Below are 17,325 nucleotides of genomic sequence, written 5' to 3'. Positions count from 1 at the left end.
GTTTTTGAAATGCTGGAGGGTAATCCACTAGGTGGCGACAAATTAACAGGATACAGCGTTAAATAGTGACTGACTATTAGTCCCACGCTTATATCACATTCATTTTTCATTAACACCAAAACGAGACACAAAAATGTTTTGAATAGATTTAAACATTGTCAATGCCCTTATTCAAGTATTAACTGAATATTTTTTAAATTAATACAGAATATACTTATAGTATTTCTGTTGTCATATTAGTGTGTTTCTGTTATCACCATTACAGTTGTTGTCATCATTATTTCTATTACTATTAGGCCTATCATTATTTAGTACTCTTTATTAACTGATAATTAAGTCTATACTTACCTATAATATGCTAATACTTGTGTAAACAAACATTTAAAAGGAGATTTAAATATATAATAATATCGGAATCTTCCTGATTCAATTAGAATTGGTATTAAAGTCCTTTTCATCTTGCTGTTCACATTTTGACATCAGGAGACAAAAGATGACGCCCAGAGTGTCATCGGTCAGCCAGATTGTAACAGAGAACCTGAAACCGTTACGGAAAGGCAGAAAAGTGACATTTGGAAATAAAATGAATGTGAATTGTGCCTTCCAACTCCTTGTTAGACAACACTAACAGCAAGTAATGCAAAAAAACAAACTGAAAAGTTTAGAGGACGTCAAATTAAGTTAACTTGTAAAAACAGTACTATATAACGTGTGTCTTGTAATGTCGCCCTAAAACCCGATAGCCCTTTTTTGTATGCGTGTGTTGTTGTTTTGGGCGTTGTAGCCAACTTTTACCTAATGGCGCATTGCATGCTTACAAATCCAATCCCATTTCTGACTGACACTGTACAATCTGTGCAGTCCCCCCAGTAGAGAGGAAGGAGGGGGAATCGTGTCAAAGTTCAATGGGCGTAAACTGTCCATTTTATCATGCTCATCTGTTGCTGCTGAAATAAACACTTTCCACTTGACCAGCATGCTTACCTATATTTTATACACCGCTTTGGCAGGCTTGGCCATCGTTCCGTTACTACTTTACTGGCGAACCCCGTACTTTTTGCACGATCTGCGTTATGCAATCGCTGCCATTCAAATCGCCAGACAGCTCGGCAGGTTCTCGACAAAGAAACCATTTTACAGCATTCTCGACTCTTTCTTGGACAAGGTGGCCAAACAGCCGAACAAGAAGTTTATAGTGTTCGAGGACAGCAGTTACACGTACAGACAAGCCGACCAAGAGAGCAACCGTGCGGCTGCAGCACTGTCGAACCTGCTCAAGCCGGGGGACACGGCGGCCGTGTTTGTGGGCAACGAGCCGCTCTTCGTGTGGCTGTGGCTCGGTCTCGCCAAGCTGGGATGTACCGCTGCTCTGCTCAACTACAACATCCGCTCCAAATCTCTGCTGCACTGCTTCTCGTGTTGTGACGCCAAAGTACTGCTCGCTGCGGCTGGTGAGGAACAACCGGACCCGACTACAAGTCCCAGCATGCACCATCACAGTGATTACAAACACTGTACAAAATGAACTAATTTTAATCAAACAGTTTTCTTGAAAACATAAAACATTAAATAAATTAAAAAACAACGTTCGTTAACTAAAGCAAGAAAATCTTTATACATCTGTGTTTTTGATCACATGTGTAAGTGTTTAGTGACGCATTCTACACTCCAAAAAATGAAAAAAAAAAAAAAATAGAAGTGAGACTTGCACCTTTGCTCTATTTCACAGCATATGGCTTGATGGTGTAATTTCTGCCGAGTTATTTTGTCTCATTTTTTTCTCATAGTCTAGTCTAAATCATTTACTGTTTCTGAGAATCACTTTTCTAGATGGCTAGCATTATTTTAGTAATAGGTTTGGTTGTGTCTGTGTTGAGAGATAACTTCAGTTTATATTTACTACGTAAAAGTGATGTAATAAAAAAGGAAGTTTAAACAATTACAAGAAAAGCATCAACCAAATCCTACAGAAAAGCTGATATAAAATGAGCTGTTTGGTATTTTATATATTTAGGAATCACTTTTACAACCGCTATAGTTACATTTAGTTTCAGGGCATCTATATATATGTTTTGTGCATACATTATTTGAAATTCTTTGGGGTGGCAAAAAATATTTTGTATGTATTTTATATGTATAGTCAAGTTGTACTGTATGTCTCATTGGTTTTGTTGTTCTAAAACCAAGACTCAACGCTCAAGTTAGCATGTAAAGAATAACAGTGCCAAGATTTAAAGGTCTCATACAAATCTCACCCTGCTTGTATTGTTATTTTGACCTTGTATTGTTTCAGAACTACGAGAGGCCGTCAAGGAGGTGTTGCCGAGCCTGAAGCAGCAGGGGGTGCGTGTATTCATCCTCGGCGAGGGCGATGAGTCGGAGGGCATCGAGTGTCTCTCGGACAAGATTCGCCAGGCCTCCGACCAACCTCTGTCACCTCAGCTGAGGGCCGACATTAACATCAAGAGCCCTGCCCTCTACATTTACACCTCAGGAACCACAGGTCAACTGCTTATGCTAACCTGTGTGACTGTCCAATTTGTAGAAAATGTTACTTAATTTGCTATGTCATTGTGTAGGGCTTCCCAAGGCAGCGGTCATCAACCATGAAAGGTTATGGATGGCGAGTTTTCTTCAGTCAGTTGCTGGCGTACGCTCGGATGATGTCATCTACCTATACCTGCCTCTCTACCACAGTTCAGGCTTTCTCATGGGACTGTGTGGAGCCATAGAAAAAGGTCATCAGTAGAACTTTAAACTAAAGGTCGTTTGTTCTTTGGAACATTTCTGACATTGACGCTGAGTTTATTATAGGATAAACCAACAAGTTTATGACCTCAAACAGCAAGCAGTTTGCCTCTGGTCTTCATTGTTTGTATTTCAAAGTCCTGAAGTGTCTTCGTTTACATCCACACTTGACTTGCGAGTTAATTCAACATGCTCTTCTTCTTTTTCCAGGTATCACTGTTGTTTTGAAACGTAAATTCTCTGCATCGAACTTCTGGAACGACTGCAGGAAGTACAATATTACGGTTATTCAGTACATAGGCGAGATTATGCGATACCTCTGCAACGTACCACAGGTAACAAACTCTTAAGTCGTGGTTATGGTTGATCATCTTACTTGTCCTTTCAACAGTCCCGTGTCATGCTCTGCCCTTTAGAAAGACAATGACAAAGATCATAAAGTCAGACTAGCTATGGGAAACGGCTTACGAGCGGATACCTGGGCCGATTTTCTGCAACGGTTTGGGAATGTTTGCATCTGCGAGTGCTACGGAGCCACAGAAGGAAACGTTGGCTTTGTCAACTACGTTGGGAAAATTGGAGCTATTGGCAAAGAGCATTTTCTCCACAAAGTAAGATGTCAATCACTTGTTTTAAATCAGTTAGAAATACTCAAATGCATGCGTTGTTCTTTTCTCCTTTTTTAAGATGGGGTGCCCCTATGCCCTCATAAGGTACGACACAGAGAAAGAGGAGCCGGTCACAGACTCCAGAGGGTTTTGCATTGAAGTGCCCAGAGGTACATGCTAACAAAATGAGAAAATTCATCCCACAACCTAAATGTCTCACTAAAAAAACATGTCACTTTCGACCAAAGGAGAGACGGGTCTGTTGGTGTCCAAGATTGCCGCGAGGACCCCCTTCTCAGGCTACGCCAAGAACAAGCAGCAGACTGAGAAGAAGAAGCTGAAGGACGTGTTTGTGAAGGGAGACATCTACTTTAACAGCGGTGATCTTCTCAGGATAGACCACGAGGGTTTTGTCTACTTTCAAGACCGCATTGGAGACACTTTCAGGTCAGTCAACGAACTGAACTTAGGATATCTTATACAGCGGTGCCATGAGATACAAGCTAATGAAGCTAACAGGGCTGTTCTTAAGGCAAAGCTATTAGGTTGTTTCTGTACTTCTTTTAGTTATATATTTAGTTTGACATTAAATTTAAACTGTGAGTGGCAATAAAGAGCTTGAAGCCTCCCTTTTTCTCTTATTCGGCACTGCACGTCAAAGCAAAAAAAAAATCCCAGACTGACGGCCCGTGTCTCGAAAATCTTGTAAGTCGGATCTCTTTTATGTCAGCATCACTCTATCTTATTTTTAAATTCCCCGATAGTTGCCTTATTACATTTTGCTTCTGCGGGGCAATCTTGGAAGCAAAATCAACATTAGTTTCTTGCTCACTGGGCTCGCTACAGTGTTGTTCAGTGCCTGTTTTACAATCTATCTCAGATGGAAAGGAGAAAACGTGGCAACCACAGAGATAGCCGATCATTTGCTCATGCTGGACTGCATTGAAGAGGTTAATGTCTACGGTGTGAAGGTGCCAGGTAATATTCCATCATACTAGCTAAAACGTGTCCAGTGGTTTTGCTTGTTTTAAATTTACTATCATTGTGCTTTCATCAAGTCCTTCTAGTGCTTCATGCCCTCTTTAACTTGAATTTAGCCTTTCGTGAATCATTAATGAATATAGCCATGAACCTTGCCATACTGGGAATCATGACTCGACAAAAATAACCTAAAAGTCAATTTGACACGCATTTGTTACACATACAACCTTATTCATTTCATGTGTGATACTTTAGTCTGAACATGAGCTTATATTCATACTTTTAGGACACGAGGGAAGAATTGGAATGGCAGCGCTGACCCTGAAAGAAAACATGGACTTTGATGGGAAAGCCGTGTATCAGCATGTCAAAAGCTACCTTCCTAGCTATGCGAGACCACGCTTTATTCGCATTCAGGTAAATTACGCCCTGCCTATAGACAATACAATTACATACAGATGTGGCAGAAGTCCTCACACTCTACTTAAGTAGAAGTATAGACAGACACATATACAATAAAAAAGTGGAAGTACTGATTCCTCCTGAAGTTACAGTGAAAAGTATGCATTTGGAAAAGTACTTAAATACAGAAGCACTTTTTTTTTGATACAGTACCTGTTTTGATAAATTGGAACAATGGAATAAATACACAAAATAGTTTCCCTCTTTAAAGAGGAAGTCAACGTTAAACATTTCTTGACAATAATATATCATATGTGACCTCACTAGTCTAAACATGACATTCTGATTAATATTAAATTTGTGGAATATGAGTTATGCAGCAAAATCCAGACGTTTTTATCCATCTCGGGGGCTGCCATTTTGCCACTTGTGGTCGACTGAAGATGACATCACAATTGCTCAGGCAACAACCAATCACATATCACCTGTTTTCTGAAGCAGCCATTTTGCCACTTGCTGTCGACTGAAGAAGACATCACAGTTGCTCAGGGCTCAGGCAACGACCAATCACAGCTCTACTGTTTTCTGAAACTGAGCTGTGATTGGTTGTTACCGGAGACTTACGCAACTGAGATGTCATTTTCACTCGACAGCAAGTGGCAAAATGGCCGCCTTGTGATATTGATAACAAATGCTGGATTTTGCTGCTTCATTCAATCAATCAAATCTTTATTTCTATAGCACCTTTCATACTTTGAAAGCAAAACAAGGTGCTTCACATAAAAAAGAAAAAACAAACACAATAAAAATCAAAAACACAGTGGGCTACATAAAACATACTATTGTGAAAAATTTGTTTTGGGGTTGCCTTATTTTCAAGCGCTAGCTAACATTGGCTCACTTTTTAAATTATCTTAGCTAAAGTTGACAGTTGAAAAAGATAAATATACCCATTGATAGTTTCTGATATGAGCAATATATGCGGCGCACAAACACAAAAGAAAAAATATGCTACACGAAATGGTTTTCTGTTAGCATGGTAACATGTGTCTGCATTTGAATTGGGAATTTGCACCTCCTCATGAAGTTGCCCTCTGTAGAAGAGATACAAGAAGCAGGGTGTCTTGCCCTATGATGTGACACATCTTATTAGTTACTTGTTTTTTCAGATTAGTCACAGAGTAGAAAGTAGAGCTACTGGTTTTCAAATGGAGTAAAAGTAAGAAGTGGTCCAAAAAAAGTGTTCGGGTAAATTATGGATACTTGAAAAATCTACGTATTCGTAGTTTATTACTTTCCATCTGTGATGACATACAAAAAAAAAAGAAAAGAAAACATACACTTGCTCAAAAATCATTTGCAATCATGATTTATTTTACATGTATTTTCCCACAGAATGCACTGCAAGTGACCGGGACGTTCAAGCAGATGAAAGTGAAACTGGCTGAGGAGGGCTTCGACCCCAAGGCCATCCAGGATCGTTTGCTTTTCCTGGAGGACAATCAAGGCTACGTCACCATGACTCAGGAGACGTTCAACTCCATAGCAGAGGGAAGATACAAACTGTGAATCACTTCAGTCTCTACTACTCAAACAGCAGTGAAATCCATAGAATAAGCTAAAAAGTGATTATGAATCTTTTAACACTGCAAAGCATACAAGAGCAATATTCCATGCTTTGTTTTTTTCTTTTTTCTGAACACTTGAAAATAGAATGCTTTGCTTGTTTTTTTGATAAAACTATTTCAAACAAAATGTATGCACAGTATGATATTTGAGAACCTAATAGTGGATCTCAAACATTTTACACCAAATTGAAGCCACTGTAACATCATGCGCCGTTCGAACATTTAATGAAGTGGTTCTTTTAGTTTTACAGTTAACTCCAACTGGGGCGTCATTAAACATCTTAAAGGACGCTTAACAGAAAAAACAGAATAACATACGCTACACACTTGCTAGTTGCTAATGCTACTCAAACAAAATGGTGCATTCAGGGTACTTTCACAGAATCGGTAACTTCAGTTTTCTTCGATGATAACGTTAAGGGGAAAATAATCATCCATTTGGTCGATGTTTGAAGGGCAATAATCAGCCGATTATAATCGGCGGCCGATTAATCAGTCGGGCCCTAGACTAGACTAAAACCCTCATTAATAAACAATAACTGGGACTAAAATAAGTGCATTTTCGTCAACTAATCAAGGCGAGACAAAAACGTACTTCACTTGAGGATCTTTGTGCAGTTTGACACTTTTTTACTCGTGAGTGCCACCTCTGGCCCAAAGCGTAACTGCGGCATCTGTGTCAGGCTCGTTCATGGTGCGCGAGCGAGTATATGCACGATCTTAAGTGCACGCCGCATGACGTCACCCTCCGCCACTCCACCACTCACCAACCCCCAAAAAACTGTGGAGTGTGCAGGGTCCGCACACTCTACTATAAAGGGAAGATAAAAGCTGAAAGTTGCAGTCAGAGTAAAACAGTCAAACTCATCTGGGCACTGATGGAGCATTGGTGGTGAAAGGTAAAAAAAAAAAAAAAAATTATAGTTATTATGTAACATTAATCCAAAGGCTATAACGTTCCAACAATAATGTTAATCCGAGCGCTAACTATAGCTGGCTAACGTATTTGCTCGTAGCATGGAGCCATAGTAGCCACTTGTTGATATACTGTAATTGTGTGTCAAGTTGTTTTTCATCAAAAAGTTGAGAGAAAATTCTATGTGAAATAGTTTTAGATCCAAAATATTCAACATAATCTGCTGACAACACTAAAATAAAGACTAAAAGGCTCGATTTATAGTCGACAAAATAGAAATGGGATGAGATTGACTAACTGATAAAAACTAACAAGATTGAAACTGGACTAAAACTGAGACTAAATTTAAAAATGCCGGATAAAATTAACACTACGCCTCAGACATAAAGATGATCTTATCGGATAATCTTCTAAATTGTTGAGTGTTTGACGTTCTTGATCGGGAAAGAGCAAAATCGGGGCCAGTCTGTGACATGACAGAATGTAGCCAATCAAAGAAGCTCTGACTGACGAATGAGGACTCGGAAATACAGCAAAGTAATATGTGTACCGGGCCTAACTCACTAAAGCCCCACATTTAGAGGAGTTTGGGAGCAGGGACAGTTTCAATGGGAGTAGAAGAAGCAGTTGTGTTGTTAACGGGCACAGACGGCATACAGTTTATTCTCCTACAGGTGGAGGTCAAAAGTTTTGGCGCCTGAGCCACTTTAAAAGAGCAGCAGAGTTGGCGGTGACCACCCTGCGCCCACTGATTGCAGAAACTTGGAACGCTGTTGAACTTGGTCAGCTTTTTGGTGATTTGCTTCCCGACAATATTAGAAGGCACCTCCGTCGTCTTTCCTGTGGGGTGGCCACCGGTTGTTGATAAAGTTGGCGGATCAACTTCGTCTTGAGGGCTCAGCTTGGTTCCAAAGGCGAAGCCGGTTCTCAGACCGAGATAACTGTATGGCAGAGGCTCGCTGCTGCAGCTCAAAGAGCGCATGGGTCTCCTGGACTGATTCCAAGCCTTGTCGATCCAAAGCTCAACCTGGGCCTTGTCTATCCTCGGGGCGGTCTCCTCCGTCTCCTGTGGCCTGACACCTCTGTTGTCTTCTCCTTTCCCCTTGTCTCCTAACATCTTAGAACCACCGAGATCCCGTGTTTCAGCCAGGAGATTGGAAGCTATTTTGGAGATACTGCTCCAGTCTTTCCGGATGTCGTCCGCCGTGGTGTGCTGTGAGGTCACCGTGAATCGAATGATGCGTTTGGTGTGAATGTCTGCAGGAATGAGGTACATGGCACCAGAGTGTGTCAGCCTCCTCAGCAGCTCCTGGGTTAAAGTGTTACCTTTCTACAAGAGAAATGAAAACAAATCGTTTAACAAAGTGAATCTCTCCATCGGTTCAAGGGTTCGGATCATAATCGCGCTGTCCTTCACCTCCAGGTGATAAAATGAACACATTGACCTACCTTTGAACAAGGTGCGCCTGGGAAGTTTGTACATCTCAACAATGATTAGCCTTTGTACAACATGTTGCTCCACAGAACGAACCTAAGTTAACTAATCATGTTTATATCTTACTGCTTTAAGTGTACCTACCTTGAGACAGAAAACAACCAGGCCGAGGTATCTCTTTGCGGGAACCTCAAAGTTTGGGTCACTATTTATCAGAGACTCCATCAGCTTCGCCATCTCAATACCCTGAAAGGAAAAAGGTTTAGAACGAAACGCTGCCTTTCAAAAGCAGCGGAGATACAAGACGATGCTTGAGAAAGTGTCTGGACCAAAAGTTTTGGGACGTTTGGACATTATAATCTTCGACAAGATATGGGAACGTCTGTAGGATTTTACTCCCAAATCATGCGAAGAGCAATAACGTCAGCATACATGTCTGATATGTCCCTGGAGATTTTTCAGTCCAAAGGCACGCATGACGAACCAGAGCTTGAGAGAGCGGAAGCGACGACTGAGTGGAATCTGCCAGTGCTGCACAGATAAAAACAGACAAGCGAGCATGCAGATATCTGAAAGTAATTGTTCATGAAGTGGTCATACCATGAAGTCTGTGGCTGCTTGTGAGTTTTCGTGTCTGAGATAAACAGGATCGACACTGAACGTCTGTTGGAGTTTGAATTTGTCCTTAACCCTTAACCCATACATAGAATAAACTCAGGATTAGCAAGCAGTCTATTGTGTGTTGTAAGAATCTTTAAAGTGGAAGTCAACCTTCAACATTTCTTGACAGCAATATGTTATATGTGACCTCATGAGTTATGAAGCAAAATCCAACCCATTTGATCCATCTCAGGGGGCAGCCATTTTGCCACTTGCTGTCGACTGAAGATGACATCACAGTTGCTCAGGGCTCAGGCAATAACCAATCACAGTTCCGTCTCAGAAAACAGGTGGGCTGTGATTGGTTGTTGCCTGAGCAACTTTGATGTCATCTTCAGTCGCCAGCTCGTGGCAATGTGGCTGCCTTCTGATTTTGATTAAAAACTGCTGGATTTTGCTACTTAACTCATATTCCACTAACACAATATTAACCAAAATACCGTATTTAGACTCGTGGGGCTGCATAGAAAATATTATTGTCAAAAAAAAAAATTGGCCGATTGTCTTCCCCTTTAGAAATAATTAACAAACCAACAAATATATTCACCAAAAAGCTGTGCAGTCGAAATGGACCATCATCCATTTTGATGGGTTGAAGACAAATGAGTGCGCAAATTCAATGCCTTCAAGAGACCAGCGAAGTTCTGGACAGAAGTAGGCTGACCCAGCATACGCAGCATCCACATGGAGCCACAATCCCTCTTCTGCACCTGTAAAATGTTGCACACAATCAGTACATGTTGCGTTTGACTCTACAAAGATCACTATTAAAGAATACACATACACACTGGTCCCAATTCTGAGAGGGTGTCAAAGGCGCACACTCCCGTGGTCCCCAAAGTGGCACATAACTGAGGACAATATAGAATAAACGTGAGTATGATAATGGTACAAGTCAACGAGATGATAAATCTAAACCTAGTAGCAAAAGTTCAAACATCATGATTGCACATTTTCATCGTTAAAGCCTTAGCAAATCTACACTCTTATAGCGGTATTCATTGTGATCAAACTATTGTTCTACCAAATCTGTCCTTCAGTACCAGAAAAGGGACCAGTCCTCTGCTCCTGTCCTCTTGTATCGCCTGTTTCAACATCTCTCCCCTGAGAGACAGATGCTCATCCGTGGGAAGAAATCGGATCTTCACGAGAGAGATCTGACCCGCCTTTTCCACTGAGGAGTGCGCCTGTCAACACAGTAAAACATCTTTTTAATGGACTTTTATTCAGGCTGGTGGTATTACCGTCCAATAGGGGTGGGAATCTTTGAATGTCTCACGATTCGATTCTGATTTTTGGGTGTGCGATTCGATTCAGAATCGATTTTCAATTAAGAACGCTTTTTGATTCAAAATGATTTGATTTTTGCTTCAATTTATAGATGTTCAAGGAATTGTAATAATCTACTCCAGTCTGACTCGCTAATACAAATTAGTGCTTTACTCGCGGCACTTTTATCACTCAAAAGAACGGCTCGACGCTGCAAAAAAACAACTTTTATTGGTATAACTTGTCGTGACTTTTTCCTTCTACTCGCTAATGTGGCTACAACTTAACAGTGTATCAGACCGCGTGGAACCACACTGCCCCTAAGTGGCCAAATTGGGTACAACATGAACAGCGCTCCCAATAAAGGCACACACAAACAAAGGGAAGACAGTATAAAATAATTTAAATAAAATCGATTTTGGGACATTTAAAATCGATTCTGAATCATACTAAATGAGAATCGATTTTTTGGCACACCCCTACCGTCCAAGTACTGACCTGATCTGAAGCATAAGCCACCAGTGTTGAATTCAGGATAGAGTCATCCATGTCGTGGTCCAGCTCGGACCGCAATTGCAAAATTTTGTCTTTCCTGGCCGCCAGAAGAGCCACGAGCGTGCTTTCACTGACGGTGCTCTAATCGGAGAGAGTCAAAACAACCAGTCACTTGGTGTCGCCTCCTGTTGATGTGAAAATATGAGAAGGTGTAGTTTTACCTGTATTATACCTCCTCCCCGGCTCTCACTGTGGTAATGGAGGAAGAATTGGGGAAGTCCTAAAGCCTTACAAAGCCAGTCCATCACATTCATTTCCAGCTCTGTACATGCGGGACTAGAGGCCTGTGCAAACAATAAAAACAACACCACAGATTTTATGACTAATTTCCGTCCAATTTTCTGTAATTGTGCTCTGAAATTGAGTCTGTCAACACTACACGCAACCCATTACGAAAACCTTTTTAGGCATCTGGAGGAAGAGAAAAATAATGAGCTTACAAAATGTCTCCTGTTGCCTACGTGGCCCTTCCAGACTATTGGAAACTCGAGTTTTGTGTGATTCTTAAGTGCTAGTAGCAGCTTACAACAAATTGACCCTGTTTTAATTGTCTCAACTAAAACAGAAGTGGCAGCCTTGAATATATTAAAACTGACAGAGGCCTACATTTAAGCCATGATAGCGAAAGTTAAATTTTTGCTCATGAAACCTACGCCCGGGCTTTTCATTAAAGCTGCTCTTTGTGACTATTTGCCCAAAAAACGTCTTTGCAATAGCCTTTTTATTTGACCATTTATGACTGAAACATCTCCTAACTAGTAGATTAACATCTTAGATCAGTGGTGGGCAAACTCGGTCCTCAAGGGCCGGCGTCCTGAAGGTTTTGGAGGTTTACCTGCTGCAACGCAGCTGAGTCCAATCAACAGGATCGTTACCAAGCTTATGCAGAGCTTGCTGATGAGCAGATCATATATCAGCTGTGTTGGAGAAGGGAAACATCCAAAACCTGCAGGACTCCGGCCCTCGAGGACCGAGTCTGCCCAACTCTATCTTAGCTGTTCACAAGGGGTACTACTGCAAGCCTATGGCCAATGTTTTTCAGACTGGATTCGGGTTCGAATTTCCTGCCTTTTGTGACGTCATGTGCGCATTGTGTACATGAAGAAGGGTGTATGCAGTTTAATTTTTCGGCCACAGTTAGCAGTAGCGATTCAAAATTGAAATTTCTACGTTCATTAGTTTTAAAAAACACTAAGGAACTTTCAATTTACGTTGATTATGGTGGCACCATATGGACAAAAGCGGTATTGCTATATCTGAAGGAAGACCACATTTCCTATGAGGACAAGCACATTGCGTTGTTTTTTTAGCGCTCGCCATAAAGCAGTCAGCACATTTGTAGTTTTTTGTGAGGCAGTGTTCCTACCATCCTCCTCAAAGTTGCTTAGTGCCAGTAAAAATGATACAGACCCCCTCAGGCCGTGGCAAAGGTACCGTTCAACGAGTTTTAAGTCTATGTTTCATCAGAAGAGTTATGAAAATATTTTATTAAGGTCGAAAAGTTCCTTAGTGCTACTTTAAATAATTACAGATTATTTATTGACTGATTAAGATGCACAACCTTGTTTGTCAATATGAAAGACAGTAGCCATTGATTTGCATCCCTGTTCCTCCTAGATTAATACTAAAATTAACATATCCTGGGGAAAAAACTTGATTTACTTGACAATGATTTAGTGCCACAATACAGCAAAACAAAGCCAGCCCATATGACAAATAAAATATCGGATCAAATAAAATAAAAGCGTTTGATTTACTAGCGTTATTTTTGAAACCCTAAAACATTTTCCGCCTGGTGCCTCAACTGTCCTCCAATTGTAAAATGATGAGGCTTTCTTCCCCTTTCTCTTTTTCTTTTCTCACCCATGTAAAGCCAACACAGTTGATGGCATCAGCCAACATGTCCCCCAGCATTGAGGGCCATGATGTCAGACTGGGGTAGTAGGCATGCATGTGAGGACTCTGCCAGTGAACCACCTGCACAAAGTGTCAAAACCATCCTGGTTTTATAACATGCGTGAATTCCAAGTCAATCGGATGACATAACGGCATCACAACTTACTCCCGGCATGATAACCTTTTCCATGTCATCAAAGATTCTCTCCCAATCCTCGGGCTCGGTGGGTGCCGTGTCTGGCATGAGTTCCCTCATGTAGCCTGGCTTCACATCTGGAATCACCCTCCTCTCGCGGATGGAGCCCAAGTACTTTGTGATGTAGTCTACCAGCTCCTTACCTGGTCAGGGAAAATATTTTGCGATTGTGAAGGTATGGATAGTATTTACAAAGTGCGACTTTACCTCGGCGGTTGTATTCCTCAGCCTGCATATTTGTTAAGGTGGGCGTGTCTTGATTGGATGGTTATGATGCTGCAGAGAAGCTGCCTGTGTTGAGGAGCCGAGATCACCTCTCATGTATATATAGCCACTATTGGCAGGAGTACGCCCTACGCCGGTGACGCATTTGACACAGAACAAATGCTCTTTCATGACGTCAGTCACTGACCAAGCCTCTCTTCAGTCCATCTTTATGAAGAAGTATTGCTTGTTGATTTGTATATTCAATATTTAACACTGATAGGTAATATATATACGCCTCAAAATACTCTACGCACACTTTAATCATGCTTAAACTTATGAAATCAAACTTGAACGTGAGGACAAAGAGCGTACTAGTATACGGGCCTTAAAAAGGACATCAAATAATAATAATAATAAAAATGACAGCAGTAGATTCCCATACTAACAGCCAGCTGACACGGAAGAGGCTAAAACCTCAGAGAGGCACACTTAAACTTTACTTAATCTTCAGTCTAGCTCAGGGGTGTCCAGACTTTTTCTTCCGAGGGCCACATACAGACAATTAGAAAGACGCAAGGGCCACATACAGACAATTAGAAAGACGCAAGGGCCACTTAGATTTTTTTTTTTAAACTTTACTTTGACACTAAGCAACAAGTGTATGAAACCATTTTCGTTTCTGAAACTGAATTATCTTGATCTCCACAGATATTCAATTACTATTTTAGCTGTAATTTGTGTGGGTCTTTGCATAGCTACAAAAGTTTCATCCACCTTTTTTTTTAAATAGCATTGTGGCCATGTCAAAAATGTTTTTTAATATATGCCGTGGGCCGCCAAAATATGTAGGGCTGGCCCTCGGACTGTTTGCACACCATTAGTCTAGCCACAATTACATTCAAAACAAATAAATGAGATTTGTTTCAGTAATGAATTCACATGAATATGAATTTGATTCATCATAAAGCCAGTAGATTAAATAACATTTCAATTTAGTTAGTCAAATAAACCATACTTGTTGACCTTGATAATGTCCTAAAAAATATATATTACCGGTACTTGGATTATAAATAATTAAGATAAATAACACTTTAAAAATAATATTTTAATGTTTTTATTTGAACAATGCAAGATTGGTGTTTAGGTACTGCAGCATATTCACATTTGTCATATAGCCTGTGTGTAGCAATTTAGCCCAACAATTGTGGACATGACACAAACACATTTTTCTCTCATATTGATATTCTATAAGTGCAGTCTATAATATACCCAATAAACAGGGAGTATTGACATATCAAAATATTATTTAAAGTAACTAGACCCTGTGTGACAAATTACTTGTTGAACCATGAATTTGTCACGATCTTCGTTTTAGTTGATTTGGTTCTGATTGTATTTTGTTATGCCATGTTTTCCCCATGTCCCTTTTTATGTCTTGTCTGTCTCGTTAGATTTTTGTGTCCACCTGTTCTGTCAGCCCGATCCCTTGCGTCTACCAATCAGCTCCCTCAGCTACTTGTGTCTTGTCCAGGTGTTCCTCGTTGCCTCGTCAGCTTGCTTGTATTCCCTGTTTTTTTTCCGTCTTTGTTGGATCGTTGCTTATATGCTTTCTGTCTGTTCTCAAGTTCACTGGTCATGTTGATTTTGCTCCCAGCATTTGTTTGTTACTTTATATGTTGTTTTGGGGACTATTGTTAATTTAGTATTTTTAATAATTACTCCTACCATGTTTAGACTTTTTGTTCATTTGAAAATAAAGCTTTTTTTTTGTGTACTATACTGGCCACGTCAATTTGGACCTGTTTTGACAGCAATAATAATAATAAAAAAAAAACAACAACAACAACAAAAAACCTAAATGTCATTCTGACTATTTATTTATTTATTTGTTTATTTTTTAAAGAGCTCAGTATTGTTCATTCGGTAATGTCATCATCATTGCTCTTTTTTTCTTTATTTCTTTATTTAAATTTTGTATGTGGGTGAGTATGTGTATGTCCGTGTGTGCGTGCGCAACACCTCAGGGCCCCCCAGGCCGCGGCAGCGCCAAAGGACGACCCCCGGGCCCCGCCAGGGCCACCGGCCGGAGAGCAAACCCAGGAGCAGGAGCGCCCCCCACCCCAACACGGCCCGCGCCCCAACCCAACGCAGCAGGACGGGGCACTGCAGGCCCGCCAGGCACCCCACCGGTCCACAGCCCCCGCTCCCCCCACGACCCCCCACCCGCCCCCCATCCACCTCAACCCAGCCCCAGCCGCCCCCAAGCCCCCAGACACCCCCCCCACCCCCACCCCCCGACCCCACCAACCGGCAGCCCCCCAGCCCCCAGGGACCCCCCGCACCCAGGCATCGGCGCCGAAGAGGGGCCGGACAGCGGAGCGGAGAGGGCACCCGCGCCCACTATTCTGACTATTTCTAAAGGCACCCAAAGTACACAAAATAAAAATATTTGCTGATGGCATTCTTTTGTATAGGTGATACAAAATTTGTGTACATTAAGGCTGTAATATACCATAAATGTGTGCCTTTTTTGTGAGACATTTTTTTCAAAAGGAAGCTTTAAACAGTCCTACAAACTGTGTATCCACCCCATTTGTACAGACACCTGCAGAAACAAGTACATGACATTTTGGTCTTTGAAGGATCATAGAGCAACCATGACATGACAGAGAAAAGAAAACAACTCCATAAGAATGATGATACATATTAAACACGAGGAACAGAAGTCATACAGAGGTCAGAGGGTGACTTGACACACGTGCCAGATCTGCACCTGCAAAATAAAACATCTGTACCACAATGTTTACTCTGAGAAGTTGAACATATTCGATTTTCATCACTTCATTGATGTTATTCAGAGGTTCTCGTTTATTCAGTAAAAGCATGATAAACAACAAGCTCGATATGACATTTTAAATTTATTCTTGTGGCTACTAATACATTTTGTAAACATATGTACTTCATAAATTGTTATGGGGAATCATTTTAAGGCTATTCTCTAAATTGACATGGAGAATGTGTGCAAAGAAAACAAGCAGCATGCAAGGATTACGTGTATGTATAATATATACTATTCAAATTTATCTGACCAGACTGTAGCTCTAATCAATGAACATATTGCAGACTTTTGCCCTCATTGAAGGCTGAAAATCTGTGAATGTCAATTGTGAGAGTGACACAAAATGCATGCAACTTTAGCACAGCACAATGCAACCATTGTCCTCCACTTGTCCCCTCATGTCTGAAAGTCCAAGGCTGATGAAAGCTCTTCCATATACATAATTGCCCAATCTAGGCCCCATGTGCCCCCTTGTGACTTCAAAGTGAAAATGCTTTATGAGAGCTTCTTTTTTTATTTTTATTAAAAACCCAGAGCTTCAATATATTTTATTACACTGGCTTCCATACAAAGAAAATATTAGAAAGACTCTTTAACCATCAAGTCAAAAGAATTTGAATGAAATGTGAGGTGTGCCTGAAAGGTTATTGTATCTCCATTTTTATTGTTTGTTTTTGTTTGTATTCTTTCTTTCCCTTTGTTTTTGTTTTTATCATAATGTTTTTTGAATTTGTGAAGCACTTTGGGCAGTGTTAATGTATTTATATGTGCTATATAAATAAACCTTGACCTTGACCTATGTGCGTCTTTCTTCTGCTTAGTAAAAGCCCCAACTATTTTAAAATGTATTTACAATGTTAATAACAGAGACTATTGTGGACGTCAGGAATCATTCGCCATAGCTTCCTTCCACGCTGTCCAATTGCAGTGTCAACCGCCGGAAACAACAGGTAAATAGAGAATGGCAAGGTCAATCATGCTTGAT

At 40.8% G+C, this 17,325-nt stretch overlaps 2 protein-coding genes across 2 annotated transcripts; one reads left to right on the top strand and one right to left on the bottom strand.

The window, feature by feature from the left end:
• Positions 1 to 924: 924 nt before the first annotated feature.
• On the top strand, positions 925 to 6,494 carry LOC147177224 (long-chain fatty acid transport protein 2-like). The gene is made up of 10 exons (XM_086070928.1): positions 925 to 1,451; positions 2,294 to 2,503; positions 2,580 to 2,738; positions 2,959 to 3,083; positions 3,165 to 3,359; positions 3,436 to 3,526; positions 3,605 to 3,803; positions 4,237 to 4,334; positions 4,624 to 4,754; positions 6,135 to 6,494. Exons 1-10 carry the CDS (start codon positions 977 to 979, stop codon positions 6,306 to 6,308), a joined length of 1,857 nt encoding a protein of 618 aa, XP_085927054.1. The 5' UTR covers positions 925 to 976; the 3' UTR covers positions 6,309 to 6,494.
• Positions 6,135 to 13,582, bottom strand: hdc (histidine decarboxylase). Its single transcript, XM_086070927.1, has 12 exons — positions 13,502 to 13,582; positions 13,265 to 13,437; positions 13,066 to 13,179; positions 11,364 to 11,486; positions 11,146 to 11,283; positions 10,422 to 10,565; positions 10,163 to 10,229; positions 9,926 to 10,088; positions 9,319 to 9,409; positions 9,151 to 9,249; positions 8,863 to 8,964; positions 6,135 to 8,613 (listed from the first exon to the last, which is right to left on the bottom strand). The coding sequence occupies exons 1-12, from the start codon at positions 13,527 to 13,529 to the stop codon at positions 7,861 to 7,863; spliced, it is 1,995 nt and encodes a 664-aa protein (XP_085927053.1). The 5' UTR covers positions 13,530 to 13,582; the 3' UTR covers positions 6,135 to 7,860.
• Between the last annotated feature and the right edge of the window lie 3,743 nt (positions 13,583 to 17,325).

Source organism: Leptonotus elevatus, chromosome 3 (genome assembly GCF_054856555.1).
Source record: "Leptonotus elevatus isolate MCC_2025b chromosome 3, RoL_Lele_1.0, whole genome shotgun sequence".
Classification (NCBI taxonomy): domain Eukaryota; kingdom Metazoa; phylum Chordata; class Actinopteri; order Syngnathiformes; family Syngnathidae; genus Leptonotus; species Leptonotus elevatus.
The sequence above is the reverse complement of the archived record's forward strand: the minus strand, read 5'-3'. Positions and strand labels throughout refer to the sequence as shown.

Bases quoted from the DNA above. Each gene is read 5' to 3' on its own strand.
- LOC147177224 (XM_086070928.1), top strand. From the start codon at position 977: ATGCTTACCTATATTTTATACACCGCTTTGGCAGGCTTGGCCATCGTT. The intron at 1,452-2,293 runs GTGAGGAACAAC...GTATTGTTTCAG, and splicing joins AGTACTGCTCGCTGCGGCTG to AACTACGAGAGGCCGTCAAG. The intron at 3,804-4,236 runs GTCAGTCAACGA...AATCTATCTCAG, and splicing joins CGCATTGGAGACACTTTCAG to ATGGAAAGGAGAAAACGTGG.
- hdc (XM_086070927.1), bottom strand. From the start codon at position 13,529: ATGCAGGCTGAGGAATACAACCGCCGAG. The intron at 10,230-10,421 runs GTACTGAAGGAC...TATTGTCCTCAG, and splicing joins GAGGACTGGTCCCTTTTCTG to TTATGTGCCACTTTGGGGAC. The intron at 8,614-8,862 runs GTAGGTACACTT...TTTCTCTTGTAG, and splicing joins TGGTTGTTTTCTGTCTCAAG to AAAGGTAACACTTTAACCCA.